At 42.4% G+C, this 15,850-nt stretch overlaps 1 protein-coding gene across 2 annotated transcripts in view; it reads right to left on the bottom strand.

Moving 5' to 3' along the window:
• vav3a (vav 3 guanine nucleotide exchange factor a) overlaps positions 1 to 11,798 on the bottom strand; it is a 91,734-nt gene extending 79,936 nt beyond the window's left edge. The window contains exon 1 of one of the 2 annotated variants that reach the window (XM_012924226.4): positions 11,351 to 11,798. In XM_012924226.4, coding sequence (XP_012779680.3) covers positions 11,351 to 11,557 — 207 coding nt within the window. In that variant the 5' untranslated portion in view covers positions 11,558 to 11,798. The remainder of the gene's footprint in view (positions 1 to 11,350) is intronic. The other variant, XM_012924227.4, reaches the window with a different exon arrangement.
• Between the last annotated feature and the right edge of the window lie 4,052 nt (positions 11,799 to 15,850).

Here is a 15,850-nt window from a genome sequence, read left to right as displayed (position 1 = left end):
TGTTTTTGTCGTGTATTTACGAAATAGGACGAGCAGTAGCTTTATTTAAAAGCCTTCAATTCAAATATGTTCCTACTGAAACTGCACAGCATCCAAGGCAGATGCATCCAACGATGTTCATGCACCTATTTCTGTACTTCAGTGAAAACAGCAAACAGCTTCATTGTGGAGAACAAGGATTTAAAGACAGATTAGGCTGTGAAGTCTCAGCAGGGAGCTCCAAACACGCGCCAGTTAGGTTTGGATAAAATGCATAGTTTATACAGTACAAGACTGATGTATGGTGGGCTTAAAATCTTACAAGTGCATTTCATTTCTGAGACCAACCATGTGGAAGTCAAAGAGAAAAAATCCTGTATATCAATGTAGTGTTTTTGTCCCCTGTCCCTGTATCCACAGTAAGTCTCCAGTTTCTGCTCATGTATTCCTTGATACAAGCCTAAGTTCCATAGCAACAAGCCGGAGCCTTTTATGGGCCCTGTGTGGATTGTGTTGCTTAATGAAATCCTGGTCTCATTCTCTCATAGATATACACAATGAAATACAGCCAGACGTTTGGCCATCGCCCCACATGAACCTTGTTTATGATCAATTAATTACAAAGCATATTTTGCAGAGGGACCCAAAGCTTTGTGCAAAGAATTCAAATTCTCAGGTAAGAGCTCCCCAAATGTCATCTGCTTGCTGACAGCAAAATGGGACAACAAAGAGGAAACCATGAAATGTAGAGGAGATATATACATTAGGTGTATTGTGTTTGACTGTCTTGCCACTTTCCATCACTCAGATATTGTATCCGGTGTGAATTACATCATGTGCGCAGGCCTGATCTGTGGAGCTCTTTTGCCAAGACTCTTAAGTCATAACCGGTGGGTGAGATATCACTATCCAAGCGCTCGGGTCACATCCATGTCATGTAGGAGCTTTTGTCAGCTGTGTAACCAGGAAACGGGAGGTGGGAGGCAGGCAGAGGTCTGCTGACACTGTCAAAAACACTCCTTTCTCTCTCCGCCTGGGCTTGGGATCATCACAACAGGCAGCCTAGCCAGCCAGACGCTCATCATCTTACTCAGCCTCACAGAATATTATCAGCGAGCATACAGCAGCTTTTCTTTCTGGTGTAAAGCAATAACCCCGTTTTTTAAAGTGCACTAAAACTGCACAGCTTTTGCTTTACAATAAAATTCAACGCAGTGTCTCATTCCCCATTATTCTCCCATTCACTCGTGACTCTGAATATTCCCTGCTAGTTAACGACAACTTCTTTACCACCTCTTCATCAACAGCTTTTTTTTTTTTCATATGTGACTAGGCTCATTGGTTCCCACTCCCTTTGGACGTGGCGAGCTTTAAAAGTCATCTGTGTGTCCAGGAGCTCTACGTGGTGCTCCAGCTAATCCTTCCATTCAGTATGCAGAGTAATTGTGACGGACAAGCATTATGGTATCAACGAGAGTGAGAGAAAATGAGAATGTGCAGGTTTTTCCCAGCTGAATGACTCAAGCTAAACACTCATTTTGAACTAAGAATGGAAAAGTGTGTAATTTAAAAAGGGTAATTTATGATGGCAGAAACATGAACCTTTGTCATTATTAATCACTCTGTCGATGATGGTTGGTCACGAGCAGATGGTCCATGTTCCCGTCGCCTAGGTAACCCACTAATGTTTTTACCACCCTGTCATATCTAATCAACTACATCCTTCGCTCTCATTGGTAGTCACTTCACTCCCTTCCCTCAAAATTGAAAAAAGTTTATCTGGTAAAATAAACTGTTAAAAGTTCGTGAATGTCGTTGGTTTTCTATAGTCTCTGATCACCACATCACTTTATTGACACCCCCGTCACTCTACAGGTTCTTTCAGCTGACTGTTTAGGATCATTGATCTGATCAGCCTGAATCACAGATGAAGCAGCCAGTTATTTTCAATGCAGATGTTCTGCATCATATACAACCTTCCTAACAGCAAAAAAATACAGAAAAATTAGGTACATGTCTCATAAACGGCCAAAGAGCTGTTTATGAGAAAAAGTTGCCATGTTAACGTTAATGTTTCATTGTAAATATACAGAATAGTAAGCATCATGAGTCAAACCTCAGTCACACTAGAGTAAAAATAGGTCCACAACCACCCAAGAAACTACAAAAGAAATCGGTGGTTGGCTGATGCTTTACTTTTCTTCACATTTCAGCACCTGATTACAAGTAGTTGCAGCAAACAGAGGTGGAGCGTGCAACACACTCGTCTGGATGACCAGTTTCAACTGCAAGGTGATTGCACAGGTCGCTTTGTGGGAGGTAATCTATTTCCAAACAATCACGGTCCAATTTTGACATACTGTAAAGACTGTCAGAGGGACTGGCAAAGGTTTGCAAGCAACTGCAAACCATCGAATTTATACATACAGGCTTTAATTTTTGGATTATTCACTGTTAATTGCTGCTTTATGCAGTTGTCAACCCATTCAATAACAAACTCGTATCAGACTGACTCCATCTTATTGCCCTTTTACCACCAAAGTCATTCTGCAGACTGCAAGTGGTCTCCAAGTGGTTGCAGACCTTGATCCTGTCTTTGATTCAAAGACATGTGAGATCGAAAATTCATTGTATTTGATCGCAATAACCGAGTTTGTGCCACAGACGTAACTGTAACTCCACTCTTTGCTGTAGTGTTTTTGAGTTGGTACTAAACAGTCAACCAAGATTATGAAACAAATGGTTGATGCCCTCTTTGGATTTTGTGCAACTAAACAACAAATGATTCAAGCTTAAGTCCACAAGTCTTTCATTTTTATAAGAGGTGCTCCAAACCACACAATTGCATTAAAGTTTCCTAAAAATAAAGGCCAGAACGATCAGTAATTCAAATACCATCATGTTGCCCAGGCAGAGTTTTGAAATTCATGTATGTAAATGTCATCAGCGTCACCTGATGACATTTACATACATGAAGGTGAATGGCACTCTAAACTGCACGCTCAGCTCCCCCGATACTTAAAGTGAGAAATCACAGGAAGAAGTGAAGATGACAGGAAGTCTTTCTCGTGACATTTCTGACATCCACACAAAAGAGCCAGGCGCACGCTTACAGTACAGCTCCCCGAGCCTCTCTGTGGCAACAAAGAGGCAAAAGGGGAAAAACCCTGCTACCTCCCCCACAACACCAGTACGTGACTCGGAAGCCATTTTCCATTAAATCCTGGTTTGAACCCAGATGACCCCCACATGTACACAAAGCTTACCCCTGCCCCCACCCCTGACGATAAGCCGAGTGAATTAGTGTTACTGTGTGAGATATGAACCCTCGTGGCTGCGGCAACGCAGGTCAAGCAGTTTCAACTCAACTGTGACCGGCTCGGCAGGATTAAAAGGAGTCAGGGTTGTGGAAAGTGGAGAGTTGAATGTCATATAAACTGTGTCAAGCGCTAAATAAAACGTACACACTGAATGAGCAAACACTGAAGCGTGAATGGTGAGCAGACAGCATCCCTCCTCCTTCTCCTCCTCTTTCCTCCTCTCCCTTATTTTCTGCCTCTTGGAAGATTGTGTTCAAAAATGTGAACAACTCTGCCGTGTTACTTGACAGAGCGAGGTCAATGGCTATCTGACCCGTGCGTGTGCATGCGTGTGTGCCGCTGCCCATTCAGGCGAGTGGGCTTTGACTGATATGGGTTTGTGCAGGGCCTATTTTTGGAACCACGCTGCGAAAAGACGCGCATTTAGAAGGATAAACTGAACGTTTTTCCGTTTACACCTTCCACAAAGGTTTATTTCTGGCAAATTAGAGCCTTTAATTCGACCTTTCAGGCCTTTAATTGACCTTGTCCCTTGTCCTCATCACCTGCATGTGCTGTGTTATACATGTATTGAGTCACAACAGCTCCTAATCTATTTCAGGGACTCACCCCCTCTCTGTCTCCATTACACAAATGCAGACATTCCCATTTCCGACAGACAAAGGCCATCCATCACCTCCGCACTGTCAGCACAGGGCACCTTACACATTACTGTCCCTGCAGGAAAAGACAATAATCTCGTGAACTGCAGACGGTTTTTCTATTCCGGGTCCATACACTTGTACGAAAATGTATCTCCCTCATGTGCACAACAGATATATGCAGCTCCATTCATTTCCACCCATCTCTCCCAGCTCCAGGCTTCCTACAACAGTAAACCTGTCAGTAAAAGGTTATGAGCGTGGTTGGTGGTTGTACGCTGGTATCATCAATGTGTACATCTGCAGCTCCAGACTATCTTCCAAATAGTATCCTGACATTTCCGAGCTTGGAAAAAAGGTAAAACTGCAGTTGTTGTTTACTAATGCGCCTCTTTAAATGTTCATAATCATAGTGTACGCTGAGGGTCTCCTTGAAAACTGAATGCCACTTGTGATGATGATTGTTTGCCAGTAAAGACAACAGACAGTATTGACTTTCTTAAAGCTCTCAGAGCACTCAACAGTGATTAACTGAATCCAAAGCACCACAACTGAGTAACATAATAAATATTGATTGCAAGTACATTCTCCACCAGCGAATAGCTCCTAATTAAATCAGCATATACATTACATATAGTTTTAACGTGGAGCGTAGCCTTTACCGGTTGGCTGTGGTTCGGCTTGTTACCTTGGTGACAGGAAGAAAGGTCAGTTTGCTCTGTGCACAAGTGCGATGCAACGCAATGGCGTCTTTGCAAATGTCTACATCCATGTCACTGTACATAAAGCCGCACATGTACGTGCACGTCATCGGGGTGACACGCTGGAACAAACTAACGCGACTGCACCGGAATTGTAAATTGAAGGCCGTGGAGCCTTGCAACAACGTGGCGTGCATGAGCGCAGTAATGTGGTGTTTACACTCTGACAGGTGCAATCTTTGCTTCAAAATGAACCAACGAGGGCAGCCGAGCTCCAGCAGCTCAGATGGAGTCATCATGGGACTCATGAGCTGTCTCTGAACCCTTGCATACTGCATACTAATAGCATGCGCTTAGTCGCGTGTGCAAAATTAGCATGCAACGCGGACTCACAGGTGTGAGTGCGCATACAATAAGGATGAGAATATTAAGTATTAAGGACGGTCACTGGTGCTAATTTTCTGCATAACAACAGAAAGAAGAAGAAAAGCTGAAAAAGTACACTTCAGTGCAAAACCTTAATGAGATATGATACCAGAGAAGCAAAGTGACGTCACTGGAAGCTGGCTGAGAAGGTTAAATCCTTTCAGATATAAAACTCACACTTTCTGATTCTATGTATAAAACTCCACAAACCTCATTGTGCTTGATAAGCAAGAAGACTCAACTTCAGCTTCTTACTCCCACAAAAACATTAGAAGTTCTTTTCAGACTTGTTATAACAAGAAAAGCACACTTCGTAGTGTCCATATAACCCACAGAGCAGGTCTTTGTGAGATGCGAGTCTGTGACGCACAAATAAAGCATTTACATTGAATCTAACAGCTACTATTTAACATTTTGTGATATGCTGAGTATTGCAACAGCACATGTTGTATTTTATAACCTTTTCATTACTGGAAATAATGTCCTCAGAGTTCAGTTTTGTCAATATCTGTCTGATGTACAATATCGGTGTCAAAAAAGATAAAATTGTCAAGCACACATACACAACACTGTCACTAAAACCTGCCATAAATGTTGTCATAAGGCAGAGTTAGTCTGCTGTCGATCTGATATCAATAATCTATTGGTCTGATATCAGTCCGATGTCACACTATTGTCAGTGAGTTTTTTTGTTCAATTTTTACTCGTGTGACTGAGCCATTAGCTTGCTCTGGATTAGGACAAAGCTTTGTCCAGGTAAGCAGTCCAGCCTTTTGTTTTTCGGTTGAGATGATTTAAGTTTGCTTGGCTAACATTATCTCAGGATTGCAGTGCATAAGATTAGCCCTTTTCTTCATAGTATTTTCACAGTAAAATATCAATATTTGGTGTCTCAATATCAATATAAGGTCACTATGTGAAATATCACTATTCTGTCCTGTCTCCATTTCCCCCCATCCTTCCTGTCTATACCCTTGCTTTTTATTAAAAACTACATTAGATATTCCATTCACTAAGCTTTATTCCTCTATAAACACATTGTAATTGCACTCTGATACTTCACACCAAACCCTCAACTTTGCTACTCTAAACATTCCTGCAAATGCAAATTTAGATGCTGACATCTGAGGCACCTCTTACACGTCTTTAAACAGGATCGCAATCTGTTGTGTAGATGCAGGCCCCTTTTGCTCAGCTTATATGACTTGCCTCATTGCACAGGCACTGAAAAGAAAATGAAGACATCCTCTCTCTGTCTTTCTCATTCTCCCACTCAAATCTCTGTATCTGACTTTTGTTCTGCAACTGAAGCGCGAGCCTCTGAGTCTTTGAAGCCTGCTGTACACAGAGCTCACAGTGGGAAAGTGGCTTCTTTGATTTGCATCACAGAACTTTGGTCTGAGTCCAATAAAATATACATATGTGCCATGTATAGCGTATAATACCATTCTCTAAGCGCACCATGTGTACAAGACCTTTAAAGAGTCAGATCCAGGTCAGGTGAAACCACACACCTGTCAAAATGTATTATGGAAAATGATCAAAAATAAATACATTTGCTGTTTATTAGTTGTTTTAAAGAGTATAATGGATAGATTACATCACACTAGTCTGCATCGCATTAATAGAATTCATAAATGTGTTAATCGGGTCTTCGCTGGTATCTGCGCAAAAATTAAGAAAGCATCCTCTGTTGCTTTTTTTGACTGTTAATCAGCTTCAGTGCTCTCTGAAAACCTCTCTGCTGTTTGAGGCGTGTTAAAATTAGACCAGACTGTCATTCACACGCCGTCATTCTCTCACTTTCGCTTTCCAAAAATGAAGACTCGGCCTTGACATCTTTGAAGACAATTCTATAAAGAACAATTCTTTTTTTCTTCTTCTTCTTCTTCTTTCGTGCACTGTGAAGAGAGAAGTTTCTTTTCTCTTAATTGCGTTCTTTGGTCTGAGCTTGATCGAGGGCATGTTTAGTTTCACTTCCTTCCTCTATTCCATTTCCTGATTTCCTGTGCACGTTGAAGCTCACGGCCGCTCTGACTGACAGACTTTTAGCAGCTGGTTGGTTTTGCGGCAGCGTGCTCACTCTGAAGCTGCAGTTTAAAATCCTGTGTCATGGAACGCAACAGCAGGCTAGACAAGTTTGGGGCACAAGGACAGATTTCAACTTCAATCAAATGATATAATTATATGCTTTTAAACCCAACGCAGTAACAATTTCATGGCGTTCTTTGCAAATTCACAGCCAGTCACTGGTTGTCCTTTACCCTATCCTTTCACTATTGTGTTTTTAGTACATTCTGTGACAGACACTCAGACAAATGCAACCAGCTCACACAGGGAGGGTTTGCTGGTTGCACCATGACAAGCAATCCACGGTTCCTCTTAAAGCTAAAGCCTGAATTCCACTGAGTCAAAAACAACTACTGATTATGTGGTCTTTGTTGGGTAGAAAACCAGAATGCTGCTTGGGCTGTGGTTGAGCTGTGTCTAGACTACAATTATGGTCGTCCCTGCAATGTAAAAGCTCTGATCAAAATGGGTCAAAAACTTGCTTTATATTGACACTAGGTCCTGATACTGATATACTGATACTAGGTAAAAGCAAATGCTGTGCCGTTTGCACAATTCCAGACACACAAACAGACGAATGTCTACTTAACCAGTCTTTGTTCATTGTACTGACATCTTTTTTTTTTCCTTTCACCAAAGGGCAACCTCTTAGTTTGAAAAATGATGCCTACACACCAGTGCCAAAACATAAACTGCAGTTTTCTAGAAGGCTTAAAAACAAGTCATCCCCCACAGACTCTTCCATTGCCCAACGTCGCTTAAGAAATAAGCATGTTTACTCTCTTTTTGGACAACTTCCCTTTAATGACAACTGCAGCAGAGGTGCATTTTTACATACCTCATTTATTTATATTGTATTGAAGCCTAAATACATGAGACATCAGCCACAAAGACAACAGTTGTCTTCAAAGCTTCACCGTAGCTAACTGGAGTCAGTGAACTAGACCTCATAATCGTGTTTGTGGTGTTTTCACTGTGTCGGGAATCTTTACCTGATAAAAAAGTATTCTTTGCTGTCCAGTTGGTAGCAATAGACCACCTAAGAGGTTGATAACATGCATATATGACTGTGTTCCCTATAACTGATGGATGCACTTTGCTAACCAAGTAAGCATTAGCGTTAACTTAGCCCTCCAACTTCTTAGCCAAATATGGCCACTTCAGGCTCCAAGAACCAAGAGCAACAGAAAAAATGCTAAACTCAAAGCTTTAAAAAGTAGCCTTCACCAGAAAAAAAGCTACAGTACACATCAACTCATTTCATTAGTATGAGCTGAGAATCCCCAATAGATTGTTGCCCCTCCCTAAGTCTGCCAGAAATTTCTTCCTATTAAAAGGACGTTTTTCCTTCCCACTGTCGCCAAATGCTTGATCATAGTCGTCTGATTGCTGCTGTTTTCTCTGCATTATTGTAAGATCTTGGTCAACTATTGTTGTTATTTGGTGCTATATAAATAAAAAATATACAGACATCAGGTACTTTATTTGATCATTTCACAGCTTTTTCATCCAACATCCGAGTGACCTACTGGGTCTCTGATGGCCTGACATGGTCCATTTCCTAACAGAAATGAAACACAATATAGACCTTACCAATAACCTAAACACAATTAATGGTGCAGAGAGAGAAGCAGCCCTGATTTCGACATCATGCACATGAGCTCTCCAGAGATTCTGAAGCATCATACATTAATTAAAGCAGCCAACCTCAACGCAGCAGGCTAGCCCTGCAGGTCCCATTATGTCCTCTGAGATGCCTCTGTGGAGGCTAGACAGGCCCTTTGTAGCCCTGTCCTACCACTGCCTTTGTCTTTCCCTCTCGTAGGTCCCATGGGTGAGGCCACAGTGGCGTCCCATGTGTTATTATTGGCCAATGATAAAGTAGCTGCCACGGTCCTCATGAATTATGCAGGGTGAAAGAGGGAAGCAGCTCCACCCTCAGTTTCATAAATTTAACTTAGAGGAGACAGAGGGAGGAAAGTTGTAGGGGGACTTCTGTCACCCTTTTTTTTTTACAATTATGTGCATGTAGGAGGAGTTGGGGGTGCTTATATCCAGCCTCATGTGGTGTGAATGTGCTTGAAAGGAAAAGCTATGAGTTATGGTTTTACTGACATGCCAGCCTGAGAACAAATACTCGCTGCTCATAGTAATACCTTGTAAGCAGAACCAAAGCTTCGAGTACCTGAACCTATAAAGAGGTCGTAAAGGTGTATAACTGCTGCTATGATCTCGTAGATATTCTGTTCAGCCAATGGGAAGTAATGCACTTCACACCCTACTGCAAAAAACAAAAGGTGAACTACAATATGTGTGTTGCGTTAGCAATTACAACAGAATAACACCCACCTAGAAACCTCGGACTTAACAGAGAAAGCCATTTCACACTGTTTAACTTGAATTTGGGAAATACAAAAACACAGTGGCAACATCACCGAATGGACTTTGTAAACGTATGGGATCGTGCTCAAGCCTACTACTAATGCTCATTTGCCTTTGAGTGTGGCTTCATCACTGACTCGGTTTGTGTAAGCCATCCAACCGTGCATAAAACACAGTCTGTCTATAAATAAGCTAGTCTAGGCCGGGCCAGGCCGGGCACTGAGCGTAAATGCAGTTCATAACCTTTCCACACACAGCATGTCATTATGTCACGGCTGACAGACAACACTCAACTACTGATAACTCTGTGTTAGAGCAGTGACATTGATTCAAACGTAGCATCTGCCAGTAAATGGACTAATAGGCTTCTCTTACAGCCCCGATCAGGTTTACACAACTGACTGTGTAAGCAGATCCTTGAAAAGGATTACTTCCACTGCCCCTGATAACATTAAAATCTTCTAGGCTTTCTTAAAACGGCCACTTGACCCGGACGCAGAGCTCAAACAGCGGATTCCCAATTCAATTGTGAACGAGCGGTAACTGCATATCATATCGACTGTGCCTTTTTTCCAGGAAACAAGCCTAATCCCCTCCTCTCCTTTAGACGTGCAGTACATCACGGTACAGATATCATACCTTAATCACCTGTTTGGAGTGGATGAGAGCATTAGAGCATCGATTACAGGTAACACACGGTAATGTGTGTGCACGGCTGTGTGTGTTATTCAGGCAGCTTAATACTCCTACAACAGGCCTGCAGACTCAGTAGGTGAGTGGCTATGTCACTGTGTGTGCTGTCACCACGCCAGACGCCCAGATTCACTGTTATGAAGGTGAATATTAATCTGGTCCTGGTTCAAGCTGTCCTGTCATTGAAGCAGATGGTACCAAAATAAAAGTAGAGCCACATGGCCACATCTATCTGTCTATCTATCTATCCCATAAACTAAGGAGATTATATGGTTGCCTTTGTTAACTCTTACTCTTCCTTAGGCAAGCCAAACAAGCCATTTTTGCTTGGTTTCTCTTTTCTTTTCTTTTTTAAAGCACTGCACTCCTATCTGTCATCTTGAATCATCTTTTCTTTAAAACAAAAAACAATTCTCTAATTAGCATCGTTTACACGAACGGCTTAATCTTATGCCCTGTGTACAAACATCATGCGCAAAAGGCCTGCTGAAGAGCCCATGTTTATTTTCTGACCTGTCTCGTGTAGAGCAACCAACAACCACCAGCTACTAAGTGAAGTGACAGAATTTGAGAAAGTCAGCTTGTGGTCGTTTTCGCTCACGCTACAACTTTCATGCAGCGCAAAGTTGGCTACCAAAGTCCGTCCATTTTTTCCTATATTTTAGCGATTTCCCCCTCCGTCTGTCAAACCTGTTCACTCCGTAAAACAGCGAATATGAGCTCTCTGAAATGGAAAGGAGCACGTTTTTTTCTTCGGCATACGTTTCGCACAGGGACAAGGCCCTCAAGTTGACGACACGGCAACAAACGTGAGCTGACACCGTCGCTTTTGTGCCGCTTTCCGCCGCTGAACCTCACAGTTTGGGGATCGGCGGCAACCAAGATCTTTGGAAAAGTTCGACATTTGTTGAAACCGTGCCTTTATTTGTGAACCACGTTGTGCCGAATTACAAATGAAGGCTCTGTAGTCGAGTTAAGATTTGATGGTGTTGTAGCAGAAGTTCATTTTTTACCGAAAAGCAGTGAAACTTTAAAGACGCTCAGTTCTAACGGAGTCTGGCCCTCTCAACCGGGACCAAGTTTCGGCGACGAAAGGGAGGAACGGACAATAGGGGGGTGTCTGCGGTCCGCTTCTTACCTGTGACATTTGCGGCCGGAGGTTGATCTCCTTCAGGTTGATGGTCTGGGGTCTGAGGTTGTTGAGCAGATGGCACAGGAGGACTCCATCCCGGAGGGTTTGAGCCAAGTCAAATACCTGAGCAGAGTCCCACGTAACCCGGTGGTTAGCTGGGAGCACCTTGCAGTTTATCAGCCACAGCGCGCATTGCCTCCAGTACTCCATCATTATTGTGACTTCGGCCGGGAGAGCTTCAGGAGGTTTCTTTAAATGAAACTAATGACTGTTAGGTGGTGTCTTACGCGTTAGCCTAAATCGTATCCATGCTACAACTCTAAAAACCCGATGAAAGCTGAGGAGGACCGCTGCACAGGGTGGCGGAGATTCAGGCGACTGCTCCAGGGATGACAGTCCGACACAGTGAGAGAGGCTGTGGATGGAGCGCACCCTGCACCCTTCCTATCTCTCTCTCTCCCTCCCTCGCTCCCTCTCTCACTCACTCACGCTCTCTCTCCATCTCTCTATGACTCTCTTCCCTCCCCCTCACCCAGCTCTTCACCTCTTCCGCTTGCCACCCATAGGCTCGTGGAGATGCGTCTATTGCAATGCAAGAAATAACCACATAAAGCATACAGTAACACTTACACTAAATACACACAGGCGCTAAAGCATTTTAAACTCCTGTTCACCGTCAAGTATCAGAACTACAAACTGCAAATATTCCAGCTGCACAGACAGAGTAATGGGAGGTGCTGCTTAAATGCTTTAATGATTACACACACTAAATGAATATCTGCGTGAGACACGGAACCCACTTTCATTCCACTTAGCACACATGCATTTTTGCTTCCCATAAAATGTGATATTATTTAAATACTTTTTTTGCTTAATATCTATTTGTACCCTCTTTTGAGATAAGCCACAGTGGAGTGTTTTACAGCAGTTATATCTGTTGCATTAAGTATGTGGTGTACTACTATGTGGTGCGCCCCTGCTGATCCTTTCCCATCACCTTCCACGCCAGGACAGTATTGAACTGAAGCATTTTGTCTGCATGTGTCTGCTTTGTATTTTCTGCAGTCAAGGGTGGCCACACGCTCCTGTTCAGTGATGCATCGAGGGCGTTTGAAGAAGAAATCCTGCATGAGTGAATGCACAAGAAGGCAGATGTGCCTTATTTGCTGATGTTCAATATGCTGGAGACAAGCTGCGCACTCAACTTTTAACCAGGAAGATTTCAACGGCGCTGCCGCTGATTTGTCATCTGTAGGAAAGGAGAACTCACGCTTTTTGTCTGACTTTGTCATCCTGGAAAGTATTTTCTTATGTTTTTGTTATTTATTCCTTATCAGATGAAACCATTCCAGGAACATGAATTATTATGGAACCTGCATTACCTGATTATGAAACAAATACTTCTGTTTTTGCATCTACTTCCATCCTAATAAAGCTTCAAACAGTCACTAAATAAACACCATAAACAACTGAACAACCCAGTGATCTTTACCATAAAACAGTACAGATTGGCTTGTTTTTAGAGTTCATGTTTAATGATCATTTTGATATAATAGTGGAAAAGGCGAATGTATGCTGCAGTCTGCTATTTCTTCCAAAAGAGTGGCATGACTGAGCCAACACATGGTTCTATCTGAAGATGGATTCATTTTTTATTGGTTCTGTGTGGGGAAAGAAAGAAAAATTGACTAGATTTAGACTAGAACGCTAGTCGCTGACTCTTCAGACTTACATGCATCAGATCAAGTGTACTGAACTGCTTGGTAATGGAAATGGAAAGGATGTGGGGTAGTACAGCACGTGCGAGCTGCCTTTTCATCTTTTACCACGTGTGAGATTATTGGGTAGCCTTACACAGTTATTTGGCCCAACACACACCTAGACTCCATCCCATGTGGCTGGCATGATGTTGTTGAGCAATGCAATTAAGCTCCAGGCATGAATGTGGAGCAGGAGAGTGCACCTGTGTGAGAAATTAGACTACTTTTATTGATTCCTGTTGGTGTGCTAGCACAATAAAAAACAATACACAACAGAAAGTCTGCAGAGGAGACAAAAAAAGCCTGAAAAGTTAATAGCAGAACTATATACTGCTACAGAAAGATTTAAAAAGTGGAGCGATCTACCTGCCCATTGCAAAAACTGTATGAATTACATAACAGCGACTGGAATGTGAGAGTCCAGCATGTGAAAGTTAATACAATCCCCTAAGAAGAAAGTGCTGGTAATCTCATTAACAGGGCTACATGAGGCTGCTCTCAGAGTGGGCCCAGAAATTAGAGAAGATGAGAAGAGATGAGACGCACGTCTTCCAGTTTAATTTCGTTTTCAGTAAGATTCTCAGTGCACTAAAGCAGATAACCACTCATAAATATATATGTATATATATATATAAATGCAATGCAAAGAATGCGTGCAGATGAATACTGCCGAGTCTATTTCCATGAAATGACTGAACACATGGGGTCCGTGCAAACAATGCTGTGAAGATTAGTCTCCAGCATTTTGCGGTTGTAAACACTTCTGTGATCCCCACCCCGCATCTCAGCTCCTCATCTCCTCATCTCCGCTTCTTCTGCTCTTATTTGTGCAGATTTGGACTTGGATGAATGTCAGGGTTGGAACAGGAATGCCTGCTCGTTTGTTTATCCACATTGGATTTAGATTTAGTGTGATTAAATATGGAGGGAGGTTGTGCGGTTTGGTTGTGAGCATCCAGCTTTGTCTTCCACATGCTTCACTCTGGATGCCATGGCTGGCATAGCACAGATGACCGGAGAGATGGCTAGCAGCCGGATGCTGGCGGACCTCTCTGCACCCTTCTCCTGTTTCAGCTTCCTCTCCCAGAGTGGACAGCCATGACAATTATCAGCATACCTCTGATTAGTGTCCATGGGGACTGTGGGTAAACACACAAGAGTTTAAAGTGTAATGGAGGATTTTCTGCCATGCATTTTCAGCCTTTTTCATAAAAATTTTATATTCAGCTCAAATCGCAGCTACACGGAGATGCAAAAACCCAGTGATCTGAAGTAAATGCACCAAACCGTGGTATTACTGCCTTCGATTTTCCCTTATTGCACAAACAACTGATCTGAGTGTTTCTGGGTTATTTTGCTGCTTAGAACTGAAAGGTAATGACTAACCATTTGAGCGTCCAAGAAACAACATGATAATGTCTGGGCACATATGGCAGATGTGATCTCAGTGCCAGGATTTTTTTTAATTTTCTTGTCTTGTCACAGCACATAATTAAAGTCAACAATCAAGTCAACGAGCTGTAAGGTTCACTGAGCTACTGAGGAGAAGCAAAACCAAAAATATGGCAGAAAAAGAAGATAAAAGACTGAGCTGAATAAATCTCAGGAACAAAAAGGATATTATAAGAAGACTCCTCTTCACCAGAGATCAACTTGGTTTTTCCTCCTGCTTCATTGGGTGTTTAAAATGTTTTACTAGCTGAGCTTTTTCTACAAATAACCATGATGATTTGGATTATCTTACTGCTGTAAAACTATCAAAGACCCTTATATAATTTAAAGTAATACAGCTGTTTAGATGCAGTCAACCAGAGAAAAATGACAAGAAAAATATGTTTATATTGGTTATATTGAAATTGGGTCATCCAACAGGACAAAGATCTGAAGTGCAGCATCAACGCTAGAACAAGAAAAGAATCAAGAAGTTGCAATGGTCCTGTCAATGTCCAGACTTCAATCCGACTGTAGCAGGACCTTAGGAGAGCTGTGCATGAATGAATTCCTACAAACCTCAAAGACCTGAAGCACTGTTAAAAGGAAGATTGGGCCACACTGACACAACAGACTGATAAAGTCAAACAGAAACCAGTTATTGAGGCTAAAGGTACTGGTAGTTTTTTACAGGACTGCACAGAATCCTGTAAAAACTTTCTTTTTCACTCTCATACAAGAATCTAATGTTTCACACAGCATGGTTTACATAATATTTCTCCTTTTGACCTGTGGATATGGAAGTGGCCCTGTCACCACATTAACCACCTGTACCTGTTTAACTCGAAGTGGTGCCTGAGGTACATTTGTATTCACTCTTATGCTACTTTATGACACAGAAAAGAGACCCAAACCTAAATTAACTACTCCTGTTTTAGCCATCCTGTATGTGTTACTCCGTGCTGTCAGCATTCACACCCCTTACACATTGACACTTAGCTAATATTGACATCTGCTAACTGAGTGGCATCTCCTCCACTCCCCACTGTCTTGCTAGATGATCAGAGCACCCAAGCTTTAGCAGTCCCCCGAGCATGCGGGCGTTGCAGCGTTGTTCACACTCTATCAATATCATCTTGTCCGCCTGTAAATTATGGCGCTTCAGCCCTCTCACTGTGTCACTTGATCTAGTGACAGCATGTGATCTGTTATGTGCAGCTCTTGCATCCCCTCTGTGAAAGGTGTGCTAGCTCCCTGACAGAGAAAGCGAATGCTCTCCATTTGCCTTCTGAATATTGATCTATCTGTGGCTCAA

The sequence above is a fragment of the Maylandia zebra genome, linkage group LG9 (genome assembly GCF_041146795.1).
Source record: "Maylandia zebra isolate NMK-2024a linkage group LG9, Mzebra_GT3a, whole genome shotgun sequence".
NCBI classification, from domain to species: domain Eukaryota; kingdom Metazoa; phylum Chordata; class Actinopteri; order Cichliformes; family Cichlidae; genus Maylandia; species Maylandia zebra.
Note: the sequence above shows the minus strand (reverse complement) of the source record. Positions and strands in the feature narration are given on the sequence as shown.